General features: G+C 38.0%; 1 protein-coding gene across 1 annotated transcript in view; it reads left to right on the top strand.

Moving 5' to 3' along the window:
* Positions 1-22,359, top strand: part of PIEZO2 (piezo type mechanosensitive ion channel component 2) — a 287,977-nt gene that overhangs the window by 170,668 nt on the left and 94,950 nt on the right. The window contains exons 7-9 of the mRNA XM_058833220.1: positions 1,034-1,247; positions 16,893-17,055; positions 22,191-22,322. Coding sequence (XP_058689203.1) covers positions 1,034-1,247; positions 16,893-17,055; positions 22,191-22,322 — 509 coding nt within the window. The remainder of the gene's footprint in view (positions 1-1,033; positions 1,248-16,892; positions 17,056-22,190; positions 22,323-22,359) is intronic.

Genomic DNA, 22,359 nt, shown 5'->3' on the forward strand with positions numbered 1-22,359 from the left:
AATTTCCTCAGGAGCCCATTAGATTATGCGTTTAACAAATGAGTTTTCAGCACTTTGGCACCTGCGGGAGTAACAATGGAAATTTTTAAGAGAAAAGAAATTGCTGCTGATTTTATTAAAATAACTCTTTGGCAGGTATTGGAATATGCTGAGTTGCTTAATTTTTTTGTACTGATACTGTGTGGCCCTGTCATTCTGTTTATGATTTTGACAGTTGTTCTTGTAACTAAACGGTGAATGGGGGGCATATTATAAATAACTATATATATTCTGTGTGTGTATGTATATATATATACACCTACATTTGTATTTATATTAAAGTGAATGAATAGATTTGGTTTCATCACTGCTAAGTGTAAAAAGGAGCTATCAGCAGTGTCCCCTTCACCAGGTGGATATTTTCTCAAGTGGCATACTGGGCTACATGTGCAAAAGCAAAAACAATATACATGTGTGTGACAGCAGAGTATTTGTCATATGTAAATTACACATTTCTAGGAGTTAAGAATTTTAAAATATCAAACATTTACTGATTATTCTGTAGATTTTATGTAAATCTCTTAATTTCAATAAATGAATCAGTTTTGTTTTAATATGTCAAGGTATTTCAATATGTGTATGAGGTGGCTTTTCACTGTTCATCCATCATGCCACCTTAGCTTAAAATTCATACACCAGTGGTTTCAGGCAGTATTATCTGCCCTTCCAGCCACTTCCCGTTTTTCTCCATGCTTTATGAAACATATTTGCATAGAGAAAATTCCATCTTAGAGGAAAGTCTGGAGAGTGGTTGTGTTGTAAATGCTGAGATATGGCATAAGTGAATTGAACAAATAAAAAAAAAAAAAAATTAAAAAAAGGAGATCCTTCTTTTCTAGTCTTAAAGTTAATAGCAGTCTTTAGAGCTAATTGTAATAATTAGCAGAAAACTGATTGGATTAATTTTTTTAATACACATCTTTTCAAACTTAACGTTTAACAAATGCTGATATTTCCCACACTTCTCTAACACGCCATGTTTTTATTTTTACAGGTATGATGGTGCCATCTTTGACCTCAGCTGTTTATTTCTTTGTGTTTTTGGGCCTGTGCACATGGTGGTCCTGTTGCCAAGCATTTGATCCGCTGATATTCAGCTGTCTGTGTGTATTAATGGCCATATTCAGTGCGGGACACTTGATTGGACTTTATCTGTACCAGCTACAGTTCTTTCAGGAGGTTGTTCCACCAAAAGATTTCTATGCCAGGTGAGAGAATTGCCTTTCCTGCTTAATTGTGGGCATGTGATGCAATGTGCTGTTATCACATGTTGATGCAAATGACCTCCCACATAATGCTTTAACAAATTTTGTACATACCTTCTTGTTCAGTCATGGAAGAGTCAAACCATTTAAGAAGGAGTGGTTTTGAATGATAGAGTGGTGAAAGTCCAGACTGGGTAATTGCAGACAGCTGGAGCAGGTTAGGAGGGGAAGGTGACTTTTGGTTTTGCTCAGTGTTCCTCAGATGTGAGTGTAAATGATTTGGCCAATGCAGGAAATAAAGGAAATAGATGGCAACATTGATACAAGAGCAAATGTACAAACGCACGTTTGGGTTTCTGTAGAAGAAAATTTAATCCTCTGGTGTTTAATGTCATGGTGTATTAACTGGAGCAAAATGCTTTTGTGGTGCCATTCTTGTGTGCTGAGGGCTGCTGGGGTCCATCATGTACTGTGCATCTTAGGTGGTTGATATAAAAATTTGCTGTGGTCACATAGAATCACATAGAACATGCTGATCTCCATACCAACAACTGCTTCACTTAAGTAAAAAAGCAGCATTGCAACTATTCTAGTTGCTTCTGCAGAAAATATTGACTGGCTGTGATTTCACTGACCCTTTAATTTTCTACATACTGTAATTTAAAATAAGAAGTAAATTATATATTTTACTCATTACTATTTTTTTCTGCTGGGTTATGACTGCAAATTGGTTTTCATAGTGTGTATTTTTTTACTGCTGTAGTGATCCTTACATTAAACTAAATGTGAACATTAACTTTATTTCTAGTAAACCTATTGTTCCTTTTAACTATTACAAGCTGAAGGTGAAAGGAAATTAGAGGTACTGCCGAAGAATCAATTAATTATTAATCTCTCAATGCACTATTAAAAGCAGTAAGACTGAGCTGTTTAGCTACAGTAGCTGTTACTTTAGTACTTATTTTGACTTTTTTTTAGTACATCTTAACAGACGTGTTTTGTGATGTTAGAATTGTTGAGTTTGGCAGTCTGATTGGGAGGGCATAACATTACCTGAAAAATCAGAAAAACCTGCTTTGTTTAGGTTCTTTTGTGCCACCTAGAGGTCGAGGTAGCAGAATGGATGATTTCTATTCCAAGAAGATGAAATGCTATCAACTTCCCTAAACCTTTTAATTTACTTCTTCCATGTATTAAGAAAATAAAAATGGTTTCAAAATTCTCAACCATTTGGCTTTGAGGATATCTACTCACCGTTTTTAGCAGCGTCCAGCAGTAACATTTTCTCAAGGAGAAGAAATGTGTGCTTCATACAGTTTAGCTACAATATGTGAAACTTTCTTCATATGAATAATTTGTGAAGTCCCTTTTTTATTTTAGGTTTTTTTGTTAATTTTTAAGTAATTTATTTGTTTCAATTAATTTAGTCTCAAGATAATTGTCTGCAATTAGTAATTTATTTTATTGTAAATAACATGATTCTTCATTTTATGATAAAATTTTGTTCAGTACAGATATGGCACTTTAACTTAGTCATTAATTTTTGAAATGGAAACATCAAGCTGCAAGAAAGTTGCCTCTGCCTTGGTGTAGAAAAGAAAATAACCTTCAGAGTCGGGGTTAAAAAAAGTCCCAGCATTGGACTTCAGAGTATGTACTGACATTTTTGTAACTAAAAAAGAAGGTGTTACCTTCCTGAAGACTTTCACTTGAGCTGGTACTGTTGAGTGCTCTGCCTTTTTCACATGAAATAATGTGAGGGATTGATGCTTTAAATTATGTGGGAGATTATACATTTGAATATATATATGATTATATGAATATATATGATTATATGTTTGAATATACAACAACAATGTACACACAATGGCAGCAGAAGAAGCAGTATTCATTGTTCATTTGCAGGTCTTTTTATCATGGATCTTTGATCTGTTTTCAGGGAGATGTCTTTGGAGAGCATCAAGACAGGTGTTGTCAGAGCTTGGAAGTGAAAATCTTAGTGTGAGAAAGCCACTGATGATTTTTAGTGATGGAGTCAAGCTGATATATAAGCAGTGGCTAGAGGAGGAAAAATGAGAGACGTGTATTGGAATGCTGCAGAAAAATTATTTTAGCATTTTTCATCCTAGAGGAAAATCGATACCTTGCTATTTTATGTACAATCTTGGTTTGAAGATGTGCTAAATATGCAGAGTTCCCATTAATATTAGTACATGGCTTTCATGGGCAAATTATATGCCAAGAAAAGTATTTGATTTCCCGAATTCATGCTACAAGAAGGACATTGAGGTGCTGGAGTATGCCTAGAGAAGGGCAACAAAGCTGGTGAAAGATCTGGAGCCGAAGTCTTATGAGGTATATCTGAGAGAACTAGAGTTGGTCTGGAGAAGATTTGGGGAGAAGCCTGGAGAAAAGAAGGCTCAGCGATGACCTTGTGGCTCTCTAAAAACAGGTTGTAGCGAGGTGGGGGATGGTGTCTTCTGTTGTCACTCTCTTGTCAGGAAAAGAGGAAATGATCTCAAGTGACACCAGAGAAGGTTTGGATTGGATATTAGGAAAACTTTCTGCACCAGAAGAATTGTCTGCCATTGGAATAGTCTGCTCAGGAAAGTGGTTGAGTCACCATCCCTGGAGATACTTAGAAGATCTATAAACATGGCACTTAGGGACGTGGTTTAGTGATGGATTTGGCAGTGTTGATTTAATGGTTGGACTCAATGATATTAGAGGTCTTTTCCAACCTAAGTGTGATTCCATATGAAAGAAGGACTTTAATTTCTCTGTATTTGAGGGCCCAATCCCCTGAATAAGCTCTCCTGAATTTAAAGGGAAGATGTGAAAACTCTTCCTGTTGGGCTGCTGGTGGACATTTTTTCTCTCTGTAGAGTGTAAGTCTGGCGTTTTAAAAAGCTCCTTTCTGGGTTTAAGTTCTCAAGTTTACAAGAAATGCACGAGTGGTTTCTCTGGTCAATAAAAAAAGTGTTTTCTCTGAATAGTAATGCATTCAGCTTGTCAGAGTATCGATTGATTTCAGACTAAATAAAGTTAAACTACACCCAAACAAACCGGAAAATTCTCAGGTTAACAGTATTATTCAGCTAAGATTTTCATCATCCCTGAGCTGTTCCTTTCTTTTAAGAACTCTTCAACTCAAAATTCACCATTTGTGATTGTAAGAAGTGGCTGAACAATGTCACCAGAGGAAAGCAGTTTTCTTGGGAGGGATAACCTGAAATCTGGTGAATTACATGTTTTGCCCTGAAACCTTATGGGATTGTGCAAACAAAGTACTCCCCCACCAAAATAGTTTATTATGATAACATAGCCCTAAGTACTTGCCAGAGTGATATTTCTGAACACTGAGGTATTGATGTCCTACAAAGTTTTGCCTCTGCTGCTGTGGCTGTGTGGATCTGTGATGTGCAGGTAGAAGTGGCAGAAACACAAACACACCAAAATTCCCTGGAGCTCTGGGATCTGCAGATTGAAAAATGTACAGTGTACTGAAAAGTCTGAATAGAGTTGGTCTGCCAGGGGTAGGCATGCTGCCAGCAAATCAATATTGCAAATTGATGCAATATTGCAAATATTGCAAAGATGGGGAAAAATTACAAGAGGTATCCATATAAAGCAAAATTCAGAAAGTATTATATTTCTACCATAAAGTTCTTTTCACCCAGGTTAGTAAAAACAAGTCAATGAGCTAAAATGACTTTAGAAATTAGGTACACAGTGTCACAGCCTGAAAAAATACACAGTAATATGTCTGCCATTTTTCAGATTGCTGCCTCCTTTCTTCCTGATGTTGTTTATTTTGGCAAAAGAATGTAATTGGGGAACTGATAAGGCCTTGCCAACATGAAGAAATAGAATCAGTGCAGAGGCATGAGGTTTGTCCTGAGTCAGTAGAGTTATTCCTGTCTAAAACTATGCTTATAAGCATATTAATTTAAATATCCAGCAATCCAATGTACATTAAAAGCTTTCTGCCTACCTATAGTTTAGCCCTGTCTTGCTGTAGTTTTCAGGCAAGTAATGTTCAAAATAGTTCAAATACGACTGGTTTGTATTTATGGAAGCATCTCCCTTACAAAATGAGGCAAACCTGGGAGTCCAGGTAGTGTCATCCACTTCACAGTTGTACTTTATTTCACTCCTTCTTAAGTGAATGGGAATTTGGAATTACACAACTGATTGCTTTGCTGCAGTATGAGTTGAGAAGTCTAATCTAAGGAGCTTTGTTCAAGGGGAATTTTTCATCTGAAATTTGTCTATTTAGTAAGACTTTTAAAATAGGTTTTACAGTAACTAATAATAAGCCTGTTCGAATTACTCTTTTACTTTTGGAGAAAAGATATCTGCTACAGATGGTAGATTTAGGATATTCAGTTTGTTTTCAGATTAATCTGAGAAGAGTACAATCCAAATCCTTCATTTGGACTTCCCTGGAAGCTTTGATACAGATTCAGATTTTGTAGCCCAAACACTCTGTTCAACCAGGGTTATAAATGCTTAAGCACTGTCTCAAAAATGTTCCTGGTGTTATCAGATCAGGGTTGGACATCCAGCTGTAATATATTTTTTCTAAATTAGAGGCTAAACTTGCAAATAAAATCCCATTAGGAGAGCAGACAGTGCCAAAATAGAGATGTAGCTGACTGATTACCTCTGCAGGGCAAGGCACTGATCTCCTGCTCTGCTGTTGCTTCTGTAGCTCCACTGGAGCCAAGAGCTGGGCAGCATGTTTCACCTGAGCTGCAGCCACTTCTAATCCTTGCTCCAGACCATCTTTGGCACCTGTCTCAAAGGTGGCTCACCTCTGAGAGGCAGAATTTTTTTAACCTTGTAGGAAATGCTGAGGTTTTTGGGGTTGCCTTTTGACTTGGTCACAAGCCAGTGTTCGAAAAGACAGTGTATTTGAAGCTCATTTATGTATCCTATACTGAGCTGCCCTTTGGCTGCAGTAGCTTTCATGCCCTCTGCCTGGTATTTTTAGGGGCTTCTCATCATGGATGAGAAGCAGAACACTACTGCCTAGTATCCAGGCCAGACCCTTGGATACTTGCCGTGTATAGAGAGCGTGCTGCACTTGTCTGTTGCCATTATCCTCTATCAGCAAAAGCACACTGCGGTTGCAGAGCATGCCCCAAAATACACCAGGCCAGCCCCCATGTTGGTTACAATGACCAGATTTGGATAGAGCACCACAATTTCTCTCTGAGGAAGAGATGTTAGGTATCTGACCTTATTCTTACAAAAATTTGCAGCTGAGTTTCAGTCTAGCTCTATGAACTGCATTTTAGGATGTTGTATTTTACTTAGAATGATTTAGCCTACAGGCTTTCTCAGAACTTCAGCTTCTTTACATTTGTTTAAAAAATATTTTGCAAAGGAAGTGAATGATTCTGTTAACAGCTTAGAAATGAAAGTTCACTCTCCTGTTGACAAAAGACAACAATCATCCTTGCTATTGTAATCTCTTTCTAAACTATGAGGTGGCCTTATTTGGGCTCCCTTTATCATGAAAGGCTGGACAAGGAAAAAGCAAGAGAGGAAATAGTAAATAGCATTTACCTGGAGTGCAGTCCTTCCCAGTTCCATCCCCATGGCATAGCTGTCAGCACTCACCATGACTTAACTTGCATCAAGTGCCAAATCTAGCCTTGGAATAAGCGGGCACAACTTAATCCATGTTACTGACATTGCACCCCAGGTGATTTACATCCCTCTGTCTTCCACTGGACTTAGAAGGGGTGTAAACTGAGACATGTGCTAAGACCTTTTAAAAACAGTGGTTTTCTGCATGTGGGACAGACTGGTTTCCCAGTTGTGTTCTGCTATAGAGGTGAATCTGCCACTGGTGAGACTCCTGGCAGCCTGGTGGGGCTGGCCCTGGTCACAGCAGGTTCCCATTAGTGGAAAGAGGGCAGGGAGCCTTGGCACTCCCAACAATGACCACACTGCATCTGAAAATTGAGTGTAAGCTGCAAACATAAAAATCAGTCGTTGACATGTGACATAATGCTGGTGAACTGGCTCTTCCTTGATGTCTCCTGCATCCAGACAGCTGTGTGCTGGACAGAGGCACCTCTCCCTTGGATGCATTGAACTACTGAGGTGAGAGGGACAGAGGGAAGTGATGAAGATTTTAAAGCTGCTGATATGCTGTTATAAACTTGCCTGCTGATTCTGATTCAACTGATTTGGGCATGCAATTGGTCTGATGACGTAACTGTCCCACTTCTGCCTATTTTCAGGTAGCTGACTCTTCTGTGACCGGCACACCATCCTACTAGCGGAAGCTCTGCTCATGGGGAGGGAGGGACAGATCACTCCACTCCCCCATACACACCGTGGGCTTGCAGGTGTCTGATCCCAACACTGACACTTGAATGGACTCCCTTGCCCATCACTGCCTCTCCTGTGACTGCAAAAAAGCAATCACTTAATTTTCTCTTCATATTTTCTGAAAATCACAGATCTGCATTCTATGACCATTGACCAAGTGCCTGAAAACAAGGACAGAAAAGAGACAAAAGCCCTCTCCTCCTACCTGTTTGTATTCCTATTATTCTGTGGTATTAGGAGATGTGGCTTGTAATTAGCAGACTTCTCTTGGATTTACAAACTTGTTTTCTTGAGGTGTGCTTATGAACCATTATCTTTGTACTCTGGCATCACCAGAAATTAAGATGAAGAATATTTAACACTCTATGTTTTCAGCTCAATGTATCAACATTGACAAATGAATCATCCCACATTCCTTGGAGGTAAATAAGGCTGTCCTGAGTTACCTCAGTTGAGCACACGCTGGGGAGTTAGTCCTTGTCCAGGCAGAGGCAGTCTGCACCAGTTTCTCTAAACACTCACAGAGTGGAAATGCTTAATCTCTGGTTTATGTTCATTTTGCTGAAGTTTGGAACTTGCTGATAAAAGCTGAGACAATCATGTTCAATTTATAACCAATCTAAAATCAGCTGTTATACCACTTTTGTTTTGAAACTGGGCAATTTCCAAACATTTCCTGGGCATTATTGTTCATTATCCCACTATCTTCTTTTCCATATCCTGCTATTTTACTTTCTTTTTATTTTTAAAACCAAATGGGAATCATAGCTTTTATTTCTGCCTTAGTGCACTTGCTGCTAAGAAGGAATATTTTCTTTGCTCATACTTTCTACTGCAGAATCTCTTGATGAAGGTATCCATCACTCGTGGGTTTTTTTCAATCTGTTTCACTGCCAGCTGAGTAAGTGGAAAATCTCTTTATCCTCTGCATGCATCACTGAACCTAGCAGACTGTCCCAATGTGACTGAAAAGTATCATCCCTCCTTTTTCAGAGGTGGAAAAATTCCCTAATAGAGAAGTTAGATGAATAGCATAACCCTCCTGAGATTGCCAGAACTTGGAATAAAGCACAAAGCTTTTGGCTGCAGTCTGAATCCTAGATCACAGACCAAGTTACTTCAAAGTTAAAATAGCATGAAGCTACACTTTAAAACAATTTCTGTTCTCCTGGACATGTTACTCTGAGAGGTAGCAGTAACATGGTTAGTTGTTGTACCAGGTCACTTGCATGTTCTGATCAGTACCACCTCACCAAATGCTAATGCTCACTGGGGTTATCTGGGCACTCTCTCCTCCTCCTAAATTACTTCTGCTGAAGTTTTATCTGGATTCTTCTGTTCTTCCCCCAGCGCCTGAGCTTAAGACAACAAGGCTGTCTGTGGTCTGCACTACTGGTTGAGTTTTGGGAGCAGACTGTCCCCTGCTCTGCCTGTGAGAGGCTATCTGAGGTGGGGATATTGGCTCCTTTCCTTTCAGCAGCTCAGCAAACTCACTTTCAAAAACCAATAGCCTCAGTTACTAATTTGCACAGAAAGCCATTGTTAACCATGTCACTGTTAAGCTATGCCATTTTTGAGTTGTGCATTCTCTTCTGTGCTCAAGTTCAACCTCTCACAGGGGGAAGCCTTTGTGTCCAGGAATGTTCTGAACATGCCTTTGGCTTTCCCATGCTTTCCACATGACTCCTTAGAAGCCTGAACCTGTTTTCTTGCTACTTTCATCTCTGAGTAGAAAGTCCAACTGAACATTAAATATTTTTAATTCTTTCCATGCAGCTTGGGTGTTGTCCATACTCAGGTGGTGCTGTTCAGTATTAATTGTTTTTTGTGCCCATTTATGGTGACAGGGAATATGTGTGTGCATGAGGAGGATGAGCAACTGGCAAATCACTGGTACCAACCAGTCTTTTCTGCTGGTGTGACTGTTGTCTCTTCATCCTCTCATCCCAGCAAGGCTGCCTCACTCCCATAGCCTTCATCCTTCCTGAGTTGCCTCTGGATTGTAGCTGAAACTATTTGGGAAAAAAAATAACAAACCAAAACGCTGCTCCATTTAAAATAGTTTTATTTTAGTGACAGAAAAAAGAACTATTTGCCTAATTTTATTTGAGAACAAACTACTTGTCTAACCTAAACATGAGCCAGGCTGCTGCTGTCAAAGCAATGACAATGCTGGCCCTGGTGAGAAACAATCATGTTGATGGAGTCATTCTAGCTAAGTTATCAGGCAGGAGTCCTAAAGCAATTTCTTCTGCACCTTTATCTCCATTTCACCACCTTCTTTCTATCCTATCTGGCAGTCCTCCCTGTGCCAGATGCTCAGATGTCTGATTGAAATGAAAAGATACTGGAATTGTGTCTCCAATACATTTCTTCATCAGATGACAGCCTCTGGAAGTCCCAGCAAAGGCCCCAAAGGCTACAGCAACATGCTGCTTTTCTAGCTTACTGATGTGCTGAAAGGAGCAACATCAGTATTGATGCTCACAAGAAACTCAGAGCAAAGTTGGGCTGTGTCATGGATAATGAGAAGATTTGGGGATCCAGAGAAGAAACTCATTGATAGGGTAAATCTTCTTCATTTAAGGCTTTTGAAGATGGGTTTTGTCTCAGTAAACAAGGGATTAATAGATCCACACCTATTTTTAGTGATAGCAGTGGGGAATTATTGCTTCTAAAGCAATGAAAGTTTTTGTAATAGAAAGTCAGTACAAAGTTAAATTATTGGAGGAAATATGACATAGAGAAGTCTCAGAAGTCTGTATGTTCAGACTTAAGTTCCCCTCATGGAGGCTGTTTTATTTCAGATATGTGAAGTATTTTAATATCTGAAGTTTGGTCATTTTTCATGGATGCCCATTCCTTAACAGCTTCCAGTCACATAGTGTCTGAGAAAACTTAATTATCTGGTTACTTCAAAACAAAAAACAGTTTGTAGATTAGATACTATCTATCATTTTAGTCTAAAGTTGTTAAGGAACTTGAAAGCTAAGTGATTCCATTGTAGCTACTCATATGGCCATTTTTTTCTGCTTGAATTTAAATTCGTGTTGTATTTACAGGTTTTGCAAGCTTTTATGTAATTCACCACCCTTAAAGATATCCTTTCTCCTTTGTAGCTTCCTGATTAATGGCTCATAATTTCTCTCTGTCCTCCTTGTATGGATGATATTAACACACAAGTTTTAAACTACTCACTTTTTCATGCAGTTTCTCATGCAGTAGATACGCATGAAATTAGTTTTCCTTTAAAAGAAAAGTCATTGATGTTCAGAAGGGCTGGTTTTGTCATTGCCAGAAAAGCTTTGATCCAACAGAAGCTATGGAAACCAAAACTTGGTAGAAAAAGAAAAAAAATAAAAAATATAAGACATCTGCTAAAGAGCTATAGAAATGTGATGACATTAAAACAAAAGTTAGAATAATCTACTTACCTACCAAGTCTACATTCACTATGTGTATGCCTGTATTATAGCGTTGGGATAGCAACATGCTGTAGAAAAACAATTCCAGTCTTAGTCTACATTTACAGATATTTCAAAAAAATGTTTTGAAGTGTTAAGCTGAAATTTATCATAATGCTTCTCAACCCAAACAGTCAAATTTTTCATTAATAAGGCACAGTTCCACCTAGCCAGTCTGAATTATCCAAGTCTGAATCAAAGCAGGGTCTAGGGCTTTTTAGTTCTAAAAATACTTTCAATGCTTTTTAAAATTTGTATCACTCCAGTATAGATACATTTAACAACTTTAGTCCAGCTGTGAACTGAGGTTCGTGGCTGCATTACCTGCCTACACAGTTGTCCTGCTCAGCTGAAGAGAAAGCATGAGGGATCAACTCCTTCTCTGTGGAATCTTATAACATGATTTGGAAAGACAAATGCCAGTTTTTCCCACGTGAAACCAAATACCTTCTCCTCTCTTTAACCCTAATTCTTTAGGGTGCCTAATGCATTTCAGCCAGCTTTTCCACCTCTTTCCTCCCAATGCTCTGCTCTTTCTGTAAAAACGTGGTGTCAGTTCAGTGTACCCTGGAGCAGTAGCTCCAGTACAGTCTGAATTCCCAGCCAATAGCCTGGGGACTAATGACCTCTTGGAAGGCAAGGATGGGTCTGAAGGTACCTCAGAACTGGCTGAGTGCTTTCCAACATGTGCATGTGTTGCTTTGGGCACGTAGCCCAAAGAGGGAGAGTGGGACGGCTCATAGCGTCCTCTTGAAAGAGACATTATGGAGATAAGATTATGGGTCTTAACTTCTGTGTAGCTCTGTCAACCGAGCACGGAAAACCCAACAGGATGGCTTGTGTATGATAAGGGGACTCCTGACTTTTAGGAGGATTGTGTAGGAATGATGTTTTCACTGTGCTAGTTTATTTTCCAGGTCCTTCCACTTCTTTCTCTCTCTTACTCACAGAACGTTTTCAAGCCTGACAACAGTATGCACCTCTTTTAAGTCAATGTTTGAAAAAAGGTTCACTTTTCAAGCAGTGTAAAGGACATAGCCCTTTAAGTATTTCAAATACCCTTCTTCATGAAATTCAGTATTCAGGGCTTAGACTGTGAAGTAGGAAGTTTTGACTTTCCTCCCATTATTCAAGTCCATTTTGCCCCAGAAAAATAATATTTCTACCGCAACCACCACCTTCTTCTCCAAATACACTATTTTTTTGCCCATTTCTGTGGAATTTGTTGCTCTTTTCTTCGTTATTCTCCCCTCCATTATTCTCCTCTTCTTTTCTTGCTCTACTCTTCTTCCATTTTCTTCTCTCATTTGGTCACTTTTAGCATCTCGATTTTAGGGCTCAGCTATTCAAATGGCAGTCTTGATATCCCATTCTCCTACCCCAGACTCGCAGGCACCACTCTCATCTCCTCTCATGTGAGGAGAGTGAAATAAATACGCAATAGAAGATATCCAGATGAAATAAATTTTATGAACTTCATAAACATAAAATGTTTGAAGTTCATAAAATCCAGTACAAATTCAGAAGTTCTACAAAGATTTATTGCCCAAATCCAACCCAGCACACTAAAATGTTCTGATGCCATTGCTAGGAAGAACCATGCAACAGGTACTGGCCACAGGAAAAAAAACCATCCTGTAATATTAAATGCTAACTCAGAAAACGCAGCTCTTAGATTGGTTTGATGCAGAAATTTTCTTCAAGCTGAAATCTTCATGCAAACTCAGAGATGATACAGAAAAATGATCCCCTGTTCTGTTGTGTAGTGGCATGTACTGTGTAAAGGAGTACACAGAGTTGTAGGAGCATGCAGCAACTGGAAATCTCATCTAGACAAAACTATTACAGAAGCTGAAACTCGTAGGAAAAGAGTAAGGGACAGTAGGAGATTTTCTATCAATTGAAGTCAAGATTGGATGCCATTCTAGACTATAAACTCTTATTCATCCACAAGATCATTGTTCAATAGAAGAATTATTTGGTGTCCTGCATTGTGCAGAAGTCAGAATTATTACTTCCTTTCCTGGCCTTGAAAGTTACAAGCAAATATTTGCCTAAAGTCAACTCCTAAAACATGAGAACTTGCAGAATCTGAACTCACAAATCTGCAAATATGTTTCTAAAAAAATTAAAAATAATTAAAAAAAAATTTAAAAAAATTTTAATTTTTTCAAAATCTAACAAGTATGTAATGACTGCTTTGATAATTTGACACATATTTTTTGTTTGCATAGTTATTTTTGGTTTATATTACCATGAGTAATTATGCCGATTCGTATAATATATTAATGTAATAATTAAGTAATGCATGCAGTAAAATTTTAGCAATGTAGAGTTTTAGCAACTTCGGCAGCTCCTTAGGTGAAATAACTGTGGGTGCAACACAAATTTGTTTTTCTGTTTCCAAGTGAAATTGAAATTCCTCTTCTGAATTTTAATGTTAGACTAATATAGAAAGTGGGAATTTTGTATGGTCACAGCTCACAGCTTTGTCAGGATTTCATGAAAGACATCTGCTGGAAGGATGATTCACAGATTGAATAGGAATCTCTTCCAAGAAAACAAGCTTATAGAATAGTAACTGGACAAGAGGATGCCACCTTTATTTTAAGAACTCCTTTTCACTGTGTGATTTCAGAGCATTTATCAGTCAGACATTAAAGTTCTTCTAGGCCTTTTATAATTTCTCTAACTTTTTCAAATTATTTCTGCTATGAATTTTTCAGAATACCAATGAGGACTTTGAAAAACCTGGCTTTAGTTCTTTGAAAGAGTAGAAATACTAATCTATTCACATCTTGCAAATCTCCATTTTTTGTGACATTGCATGCAGTCTTTTGGAAAGCCAAATATATCCATTAAAATTAAGGTTTTCATAATTTGTTTTATATATCTATTCTGTGTCCAGGCACATGTGTACTTGACTTGGTAGTGGGTTTCTCCCGCTTAGGACTCATTCTGACCTTTCTGAGGGCATACATGTATGTTAGGTAAGATGAAGTTACACCAGGATCAGAGCTGGACTCAAACACGGCTGGTGTACAGACACACTGAATGTAAAGACTTTGCAGAATGAAATACGCAGAACTGAATAATGCCCTAATTTATATTGCTTATACATTTTATGGCAGTTGTCCCCGTGTAATTAGAAGCTTTGTGTAAGAGAAGATAACTCTATCCCCCTGAAATATGTTGTTCACCAGCAGTTCTCATTGAGGATAATGATGAAGCATAAATATTGAGTGATTAGCGACTTGTAGCATTATTGGCGCCCAGAAGAGACAGAATGAGAATTCCCAAGACAACAGTGAATTTTGAGCGTGATAAACAGGGAAAGTTGTGTTGAGTACTTTGTGGCTTACAAGTCTCAAAGCCCAAGGAGAAATGAGAAATGAGGAGAGGTTCCTCTACATCAATGATTTATGAGACAAGGCAAAATACATTGAATAAATTGAAGTGAAATACATTAAACTACATTGCTGACCATGTGGCAACTTAGAGGTAAAAGATGTGCTGTAACTTACGAATATTTGCTGAATGCAGGACTAGAAGGGGAGCAGAATTAATTCCAATATTATGATGTATGAATAATTTGGAGCCGACAAATGAAACTAAGAATATAACTGAAACATAATAAAATTTCCTAACCACCAGGATTATGTGGAATGTTTTCTTTTCAGTGGAGATAAAAGTAAAACACAAATTGTTCTGACTTTCTAGCTATAGTATATTATAAAGCATACTATAGGAATGGAATACGTGATATGAAGGTCATGTCTGCTTGGCAGAGGGTTATGAGAACCTTCAGGAACTTTCCCTCATTTCTGTAGGAAATACTCATCACTGTCAATGGAAAAACTTTGCATTTCAGTAAGAATTGGATTTCACTCTGATTCTGATGCTTAGGAGACAGAAATAGGGTGAATTATACTGTGCTTACATAGAAAAAACTTAAAATGAACCAAAGAAGGAAAACTGTGTTGTGAAATGGAGGTAAAAGATGAAACTAACAGGAACTCAGCAACTAATGGGAACTCGACAACCCTGATCATTGATGAGCAAAAATGGAAAGTCAGTAAGAGAGAGGAAAGCAGACAAGGAAGATGTTCCTCTATCCTCTATCCTGATAGAAATACGAAGAGAATACAATCCACCATGAATTTCACCCAGATGGAGCCAAACTGTAACATCAACTCCAAATGTTCTTGGATACTATGGAAGTTTGAGTCTGAGTCAGCTCCAAACACAGCTCATTCAGCTCCCTTAAATTACAGCAATTTGCTTTGTATGCAGGATTTTTTTAATGTTTTTTTTTCCCAACCTTGCATCCACCCAAAAGCTCTGAAAGGTCTTAAAGTTTATACCTTTGGCCTGTGTTGACAATCAGAATGAGAAGTGAGTGCTGATAGATTGCTTAATAAAATGCTATGGAGCTCTCATTCTGGGAGTTAATGGTATTATGTGCATGTAGCAAATCCCCAGTTAAGAACAGATATAACGTTTTCACTTTGCAGCATCCAAAAGCAGATTTCAGGCAGCACATCTCTGTTGAATGTTGTACCTATTATTTGTATTCATTCAGCTTTTCATGTTGGATGTGACTAGGTTAAGGAAGAACTAAGCTTTTAGACACTCTTAAAAATTAAATTCCCCAAAAAATCTTGCATGTTTCTGTTTTGGGTTATTTTTTTTTATTAATGTGTTTCACTGTTTCAGAGGAACAATAGTTTGGGAATTATTGTTTTACCAATAAGGAGATCTTCTTAATTGTCTCTTAGACTTTGTTTTGGTAAATAATGAAAACTCTCACAGACATTATGGTAGAAAAACCTTTTTATATATGTTTATAATGAATACTGACATATGCTACTGGTAGCTCATGTCAATATGAGTTCCAAAGGTAACTTTGGAATTCTGCAAGCTATTTTACAATGAAAGAACCAGATTAATTATTGTTTCCTATTAGTTTTGTTTCACTATTTATTCAGTGTATATACACATCTACTAGGCATCCAACATGTATTAAATTGAAAATGTTGGGATTTTTTTTAATACTAAGAGGGGGTTTTACCAACATATTCCTTACTTGACAGAAATATTGTGTAATCCCAGTATTTCCAGAAGCATCAAATATCTCATGTTGTTGATAGTAATACTTCTAATTAAATGTCTTCTTTCTCTTCCCTCAATTATTTGAATATATCTGAAGCAATAATTCCCTGAATTATTTGAATATGTCTGAAGCAATAACCTTTCTGAATATTTCCATTTTTTGTTATAAAAGCTATGAGTTCAGTAGAGCCCAATATGTTTCTAAACATTGGCATAAATAGATAACAATTTATTAATAGTATTAGCTTTTTAAAAGAAAGGCCAGTGAACTGTTCAGTGTGCCAAGAGGATATACTTTACAGCTGTGTCCTGGCAGGGTTACTGAAATGGTGTTACATGTCAGTTTACTAAATCTATCTGAAATGTCATGTTTCTGTGATTTGCCAAATGGACTTGCAGCCAAAATTTCTCTTCCCACTTTCTGTAGCTCTGGATCTACAGGGAGCAGGTCACTGCAAGTTTTCTCATTGGACATAGTAAATGTAATGTTATTATACTCCCATTTTTTTCATGTTGAAAAGCTATTGCAAAAAAACTCTTCTTTTGACTAAATATATGGAATGAAAATACTCACTGCAGTTAAGATGTGATGGCAGATGCTATTTTTGACCAGAGCAACTGGTATTAAACCTAAGCAAAAATTGCCCTCTGAAATATTGTTAAACATTTTTAAGATTTGGTGTTTATTATCTAATGTGTCTGCTTTGGGTTTTTATGTTTACAGGTTGTTCGGTGTCACTTCTCTTACTCAGACAAACTGCTCAAGCACTTGGATGATCATCAAAAATCAAGATTTACATTGGTATCACCACGCTAATCCAATCTTACTGCTGGTGATGTACTACACCCTCGCGACTCTCATTCGTCTCTGGCTGCAGGAGCCCATTGTAAGGGTAACTTCCTTCTCTCTTCCCATGACTAGCAACTGTGAGACTGGCCAGTGCAGATACTTGCTAACAGAGGTGCAAAAATTTAGGAAAATTAAGAGAAATAGACAGCAAATGAGAGGTGGTGCTTTGAATTCCGTCTTTTCACTAAGTGTCTCCAGGAGTCTGATCTAACATGAATATTATTCTTAAAATCATTGGGACAATTATGTAAGGAATGCAGTGGGAGAACATTAATGCTTTGATTTGGAAAGCAGGTATCGATATGCAAGTAGTGGCTGGACTTGATTGACTCGATGATCTTAAAGGTCTTTTCCAACCTAAATGATTCGGAGTCTGTGATTGGAGTTTAGGTGCTATCAAGTGAAATGCCAACACCTAAGGCTTGTCTACCAGCAGAGGTAGGATACACTTTGGCACAGGACACTGTAAGACAAAATACATATTTGCAATTTTATCACAGATATGAAAAAAATTTCTTTAAACCTTTCCTCCTGTGTGCCTGAGTGAAAATCCCAGCTTTCATTTAAGAGCAAGAGAACAAGGAGGGAAAAAAAAAGTAAATCTTTACTTCTTCCTGTTTCAGAGAAAATTGGGTATGCAGGAACCCAGAGGTATCTTAAAAGCTTAGAAACTGAAAGTATAAAAGGGATGATCCTAGGCATTACTTATATTAATTTCCTGATCCTCAGAGGCCTGATGTGAGTTTTCAAGTTGAGGTTTAGTAGTGCTGTAAACCACAATGAAAATACCCATGACTGTGCTGTGAATCAGTAGAGTTTGTAGAAACAAGTAAAAAATGTTGAAGTTTTTCTTATTTTAAGGGTGTTTCTTCATAGAATGGATAATGTAACCCTTTAACATTTAAAAAGGCAATCAAAATACATCACCTCTGAATTGAGATGTCTGGTATTTGGGGGTTACTTATATAGGGCTTCAAAAGGTGAACGATGCCAGAGCCATCAAGCCATCACCTTGAGCTATTAAAAATCTGTGTTCTTATGTTTCCAGAAATCTTAATACTATCTTTTCTGAAGTCACACAAGTCCAGTACCCTCTAGCATTGGGTATTTGTTGGGTATTTTTTCTGCAGCTGCAGCTTCTGGAAACTAGATTTTTGTTGGTTTTTCTTTTTCTTTCCTTAAATGAAAACTGAGATTTCCAGATAATAATATGATTTTAGCACTGGGGCTGTAACTAAAACTTCACATCTCACAAACTGCTTAGTAAAACCATGGGAACTACCCACAGAGGAGTAACCACATGTGGAATGCAGTTAGTGTGAGCTGTGTGATCTCAGCGAGTCTGGGAATTGATTTCCAGTACCTGTGTTGTTTTCATCCACCAGTCACCATCTAAATGTTCGGTGTTGGACCTAAGTTAGTTGTTGTGCTTTTTCAGTGGAGAGAAATGGGTCTTTCTGTCTAGGAGAGAGTGAATGCTGCAATTTCCTACAGGGACTTGAGAGGAACTATAGTGGTCTTGCCTGCAGATCTTTTTTTTAGACTGCTTGTGGTGTCTGAGACAGATATTCCCATAAAACACTGAAACCAGTCTCTGAAAACTGCCAACAAGTGAAATTAGAGATGCTTTCCAAGCAGTTGAGCTGGAGTAAGTATTAAAAGACATTAATTTAAGAAACATTGATGTCGAATTTATGACTACATGAGAGGCAATCCAAAGTCTTGGCACTCCCAAGGGAACTTCAGATGCCAGGGAAATGATGCTTCCCTCCAAAGATAAATGGATGCTTTAAAAAGGGAACACTCTAAAGGAAAGAGTATCCATGTATTAATGCTTATTTTTGATGCACAGGATGTTAGTGATGCAAGTATTTGTCAGTAGAAAGAGATGCTGAGATTTGCAAAATTTACTGTATTTTCTGAATTTTGCACACATATTCCTTATGGCTTTTTCTTTGTCTATATGCATTTTGATTTTGTTTACTGGTGTCATAGATCAGGATTTAAAATTTCTCTTACTAGCTTTTCCCTGGAAGACTGCATTCTCACTTATTTAAATCCAGAAGTAATTGCATTCCAGGTTTCATTGAAATGTTTTTAAATCTGTGAAGTTGTGGTGCATTTGATTCATTATGGAACTAAGTATATAACCTGCTTTTGAAGACCCCAGTGATTTCAAAGTTACTCTGTATCTAGGATCTCACTGCTAACCTACCTAAAGTTTAATGAGTGGAAAAGACAAAATGCTATGAGGTGTTTAATGTAAAGAAGTTGTTCTCTATATGCTGCTGTCCTGTACAGTCAGAAGTGGCTCATCTTAGGAACTTTGTTCAAAAGAAGCTCTTGAACATAAATTGTTTTGAACAAAACAAGAAAGACTTTTTCAGTCTAAAAAGATTACATAAGTTAAATATAATACTGGTATAGCAGATGCTGAAAGCAGAGTAAGACGTGTAGACCTTAAGAGTTTTTTATCTTGTGTGAATTGCATCTTGGGGTCCTCTTATGAGTAAATTCCTCCTGGATTGCATTAAGAATTGTCTTTGAGACAGATACTCTTGGGACTGTCTAAATGCTGCAGGTGATTAACAATTTTACAGGAACACTCCCCACTTCAAATCTTGAGTTTCAGGCTTCAGTTTTTTTGTGTGTGCACCACAATGCCAAAGTATGGCATGTATGAAATTTCAGTGTATATTCTCCATGTGGGATTCTGAATGGATCTTACTCATGCAAAGCGACTGTGGCAGTCAGTAGAAGATTTGCTTTTCATATGCTTGCTGTTTTGGATCCTGACTTGTTCTAAGATTGAGTCTTGTGAAATTCTACCTCTGCAAATAAGAAAAAGCAATCTGTCTCTGGAGATTTCAGCTCAGAGTTGTAACTGCTAATGCTGAATGTATGAATGGAGCCCATTCATACTGTGCTGTGAGTGGTAAGTAATGGTACAGGAGTCAGCAGAGTTACAGCAGTTAAATGTAGAGTCCTCTTATAAAATTTTTATAATTGTTGGACTTAAAAGGTATTTAGGAGTTTCTGAGGAAGAGCTGAAAAATTTAGGCAAGTCAAAGGACTCTCACAAGTTTTGTTTGTGTGACTAGTACTGTGTTTTTTGACTTTTCTTCCTCTTCTGAGAAAGGGAAAACAAGATTTCCCACCCTTCCCTGTTGTGTCTAAGACTAAAAATATCATACTAAAATAATTGTGTGTGTCCTAGGTATTTTGTATTGTTTTTGTCACCCTGGTGCCAAACTAAATGGCTTTGATAAGTAGTTCTTTATGGTTCATATTTATATTAAAGTTTCAAATGGCAGTGACAAGTATTTTAGGCACAGAGTCAGTTTATTTCATCTTACAGTTTTGCTAGGAATGCCCCTTTACAATCAAATATAAATATATGACCATATGTGAAATGTGCTACCATTTCCTCTGAGAAGTGAAACTAAATTAATAATCATTGTTTATCTAAGTCAAGTAAAAAATAGGACCTCGCTGCTAGGATTGGAATGAGAAGAGTTTCAAAATGAGCTAGGATGTTTGGATGTCCTGTTCCCATGGGTAGCTTTGCAGACCTCTGCCCAGCACCCTGATTTAATCTTCTGTTACATGAGAGGGTTTTGCCTAAGCAATGAGAACAGCTGCCACCAGTGAGCTGCCACAGTGCAGGAAGAGCTCTGCTAGGGCTCAAAGGGAAGCTGTAACCTACTGTGGTTTGCACTCCTCCTCAACTGACAAGTGACAACATTTTCCACCTCAGATGGAGAAATAAACCATGTGGATTGAAGACAATTACAGAGTCACAGAACAGTGCAGTGGAAGGAATTTGGGAGGATCATGTGAAGCAACTTCTTCTGAGAGCAGGGTCTCAGATTAGATTTTTCAGGGCCAAATCTTGGATTTTGGATCATTGTTCTCAAGGTTTAAGAAAAAAAAAAAGATAGCTAGATAGCTAGCTAGATGATAGATAGATAGATAGATAGATAGATAGATAGATAGATAGATAGATAGATAGATAGATATTCTTTTTTTCTTAATACTCAGAGGGTGTTTTCCTGAAGCAAATTATGTCCTTAGCCTCTTGTCCTATAACTATGCTTCCCTGTGAGAAGACTACCCTTGTCTTTTCTAAAACTGTAATTTTATCACTGTAAATTGGAAAAAAAAAAAAATCTTCATCCTTCAGCTTCTCCAAGCCTCTAATCATCTTGACAGTTCTCTGTGGGATCCTCTCCAGATTTTCTGTGTCTCTCTTGAGCTGAGGATGCCAGAATTGTGTTGCAGGTGTGGCCTGACACTTGCCAGGCACAATGGAATAATCATATCCCTTGATCTGCTGGCAGTCCTCTGGCTGATGCAGTCCAGGACTTCATTGCTGCTGGAGTGCAGTCCACTGCTGGCTCTTTTTAATCTTGCTGTGCACCAGAGCCTATTCCACTGAGCTGCTTCCCACACAGTCTGTCCACAGCCTTTACTGTTATGTGGGTTTATTCCAGCTGCAGGACTTTATCTTTGTTGAACCTTGCCCAGTTTTTGTTGTCCCATTCTGCATGGTGAGCCTTTCTTCTAGCCCATTTACCTCCTCCCAGTTCAATGTCATTCACAAATTTTGTGTGGGTGCAATTCCCTCCAGGAAGTTTTGAATAGGACCAGAACTATTGCCAGTCTCTGAGGAATTCCACTCATGGTAATCTACCTTTTTGTCTTTGAGCCTTTACTCTAGCTGGAGAAAGGCAGTTTAGCTAGTTCTCCACCCATCTTGTACTCCATTTGTCAAGTCCATTTCTTACCAGCTTGTCAGCAAAGACATTATGGAACAGTGGTCAAAGGTGCTGAAATCAAGGTAGCATACACTGCCTTGAAAATTAAACATTGTATTTTGAGGGGTTTATATTTCATGTATTTGTGCATGCTTATGGTATGATTATATGGTAAGCTAAGGTAGTACATGGAGATCTGTGTAATTCTGGGGTCATGCAGCTAGCAGTTATAGAAAAGCTCTGTCATTGTTTCTGAAAATGTCATCTCACAGTCATTTATCATAAACCAACTCACTAAAAGGTGCTTCAGACATGCTTTGGAGAGGTCACATCTGCTGGGGGGGAAAATTTCAGTTCCTCTGCTAAGATTGTATTTACAGAGCTACAGCTAGTGCTGTCATTTGTTGTCATTTAGCAGACGCCTGATGAAGAGAAATCTGTCAGCAGGGAAGATGACAAAGAAGCTCCCTGCAGCCCAATTCCAATGACAGCGGAGAGGAGACGCAGTCTGTGGTATGCAAGCCACTATACAACTGATGAGAGAAAAGTAAGACTGGAAGGGGAAGGGTCTCTGCCTTACACAA

The sequence above is a fragment of the Poecile atricapillus genome, chromosome 2 (assembly GCF_030490865.1).
Source record: "Poecile atricapillus isolate bPoeAtr1 chromosome 2, bPoeAtr1.hap1, whole genome shotgun sequence".
NCBI lineage: Eukaryota > Metazoa > Chordata > Aves > Passeriformes > Paridae > Poecile > Poecile atricapillus.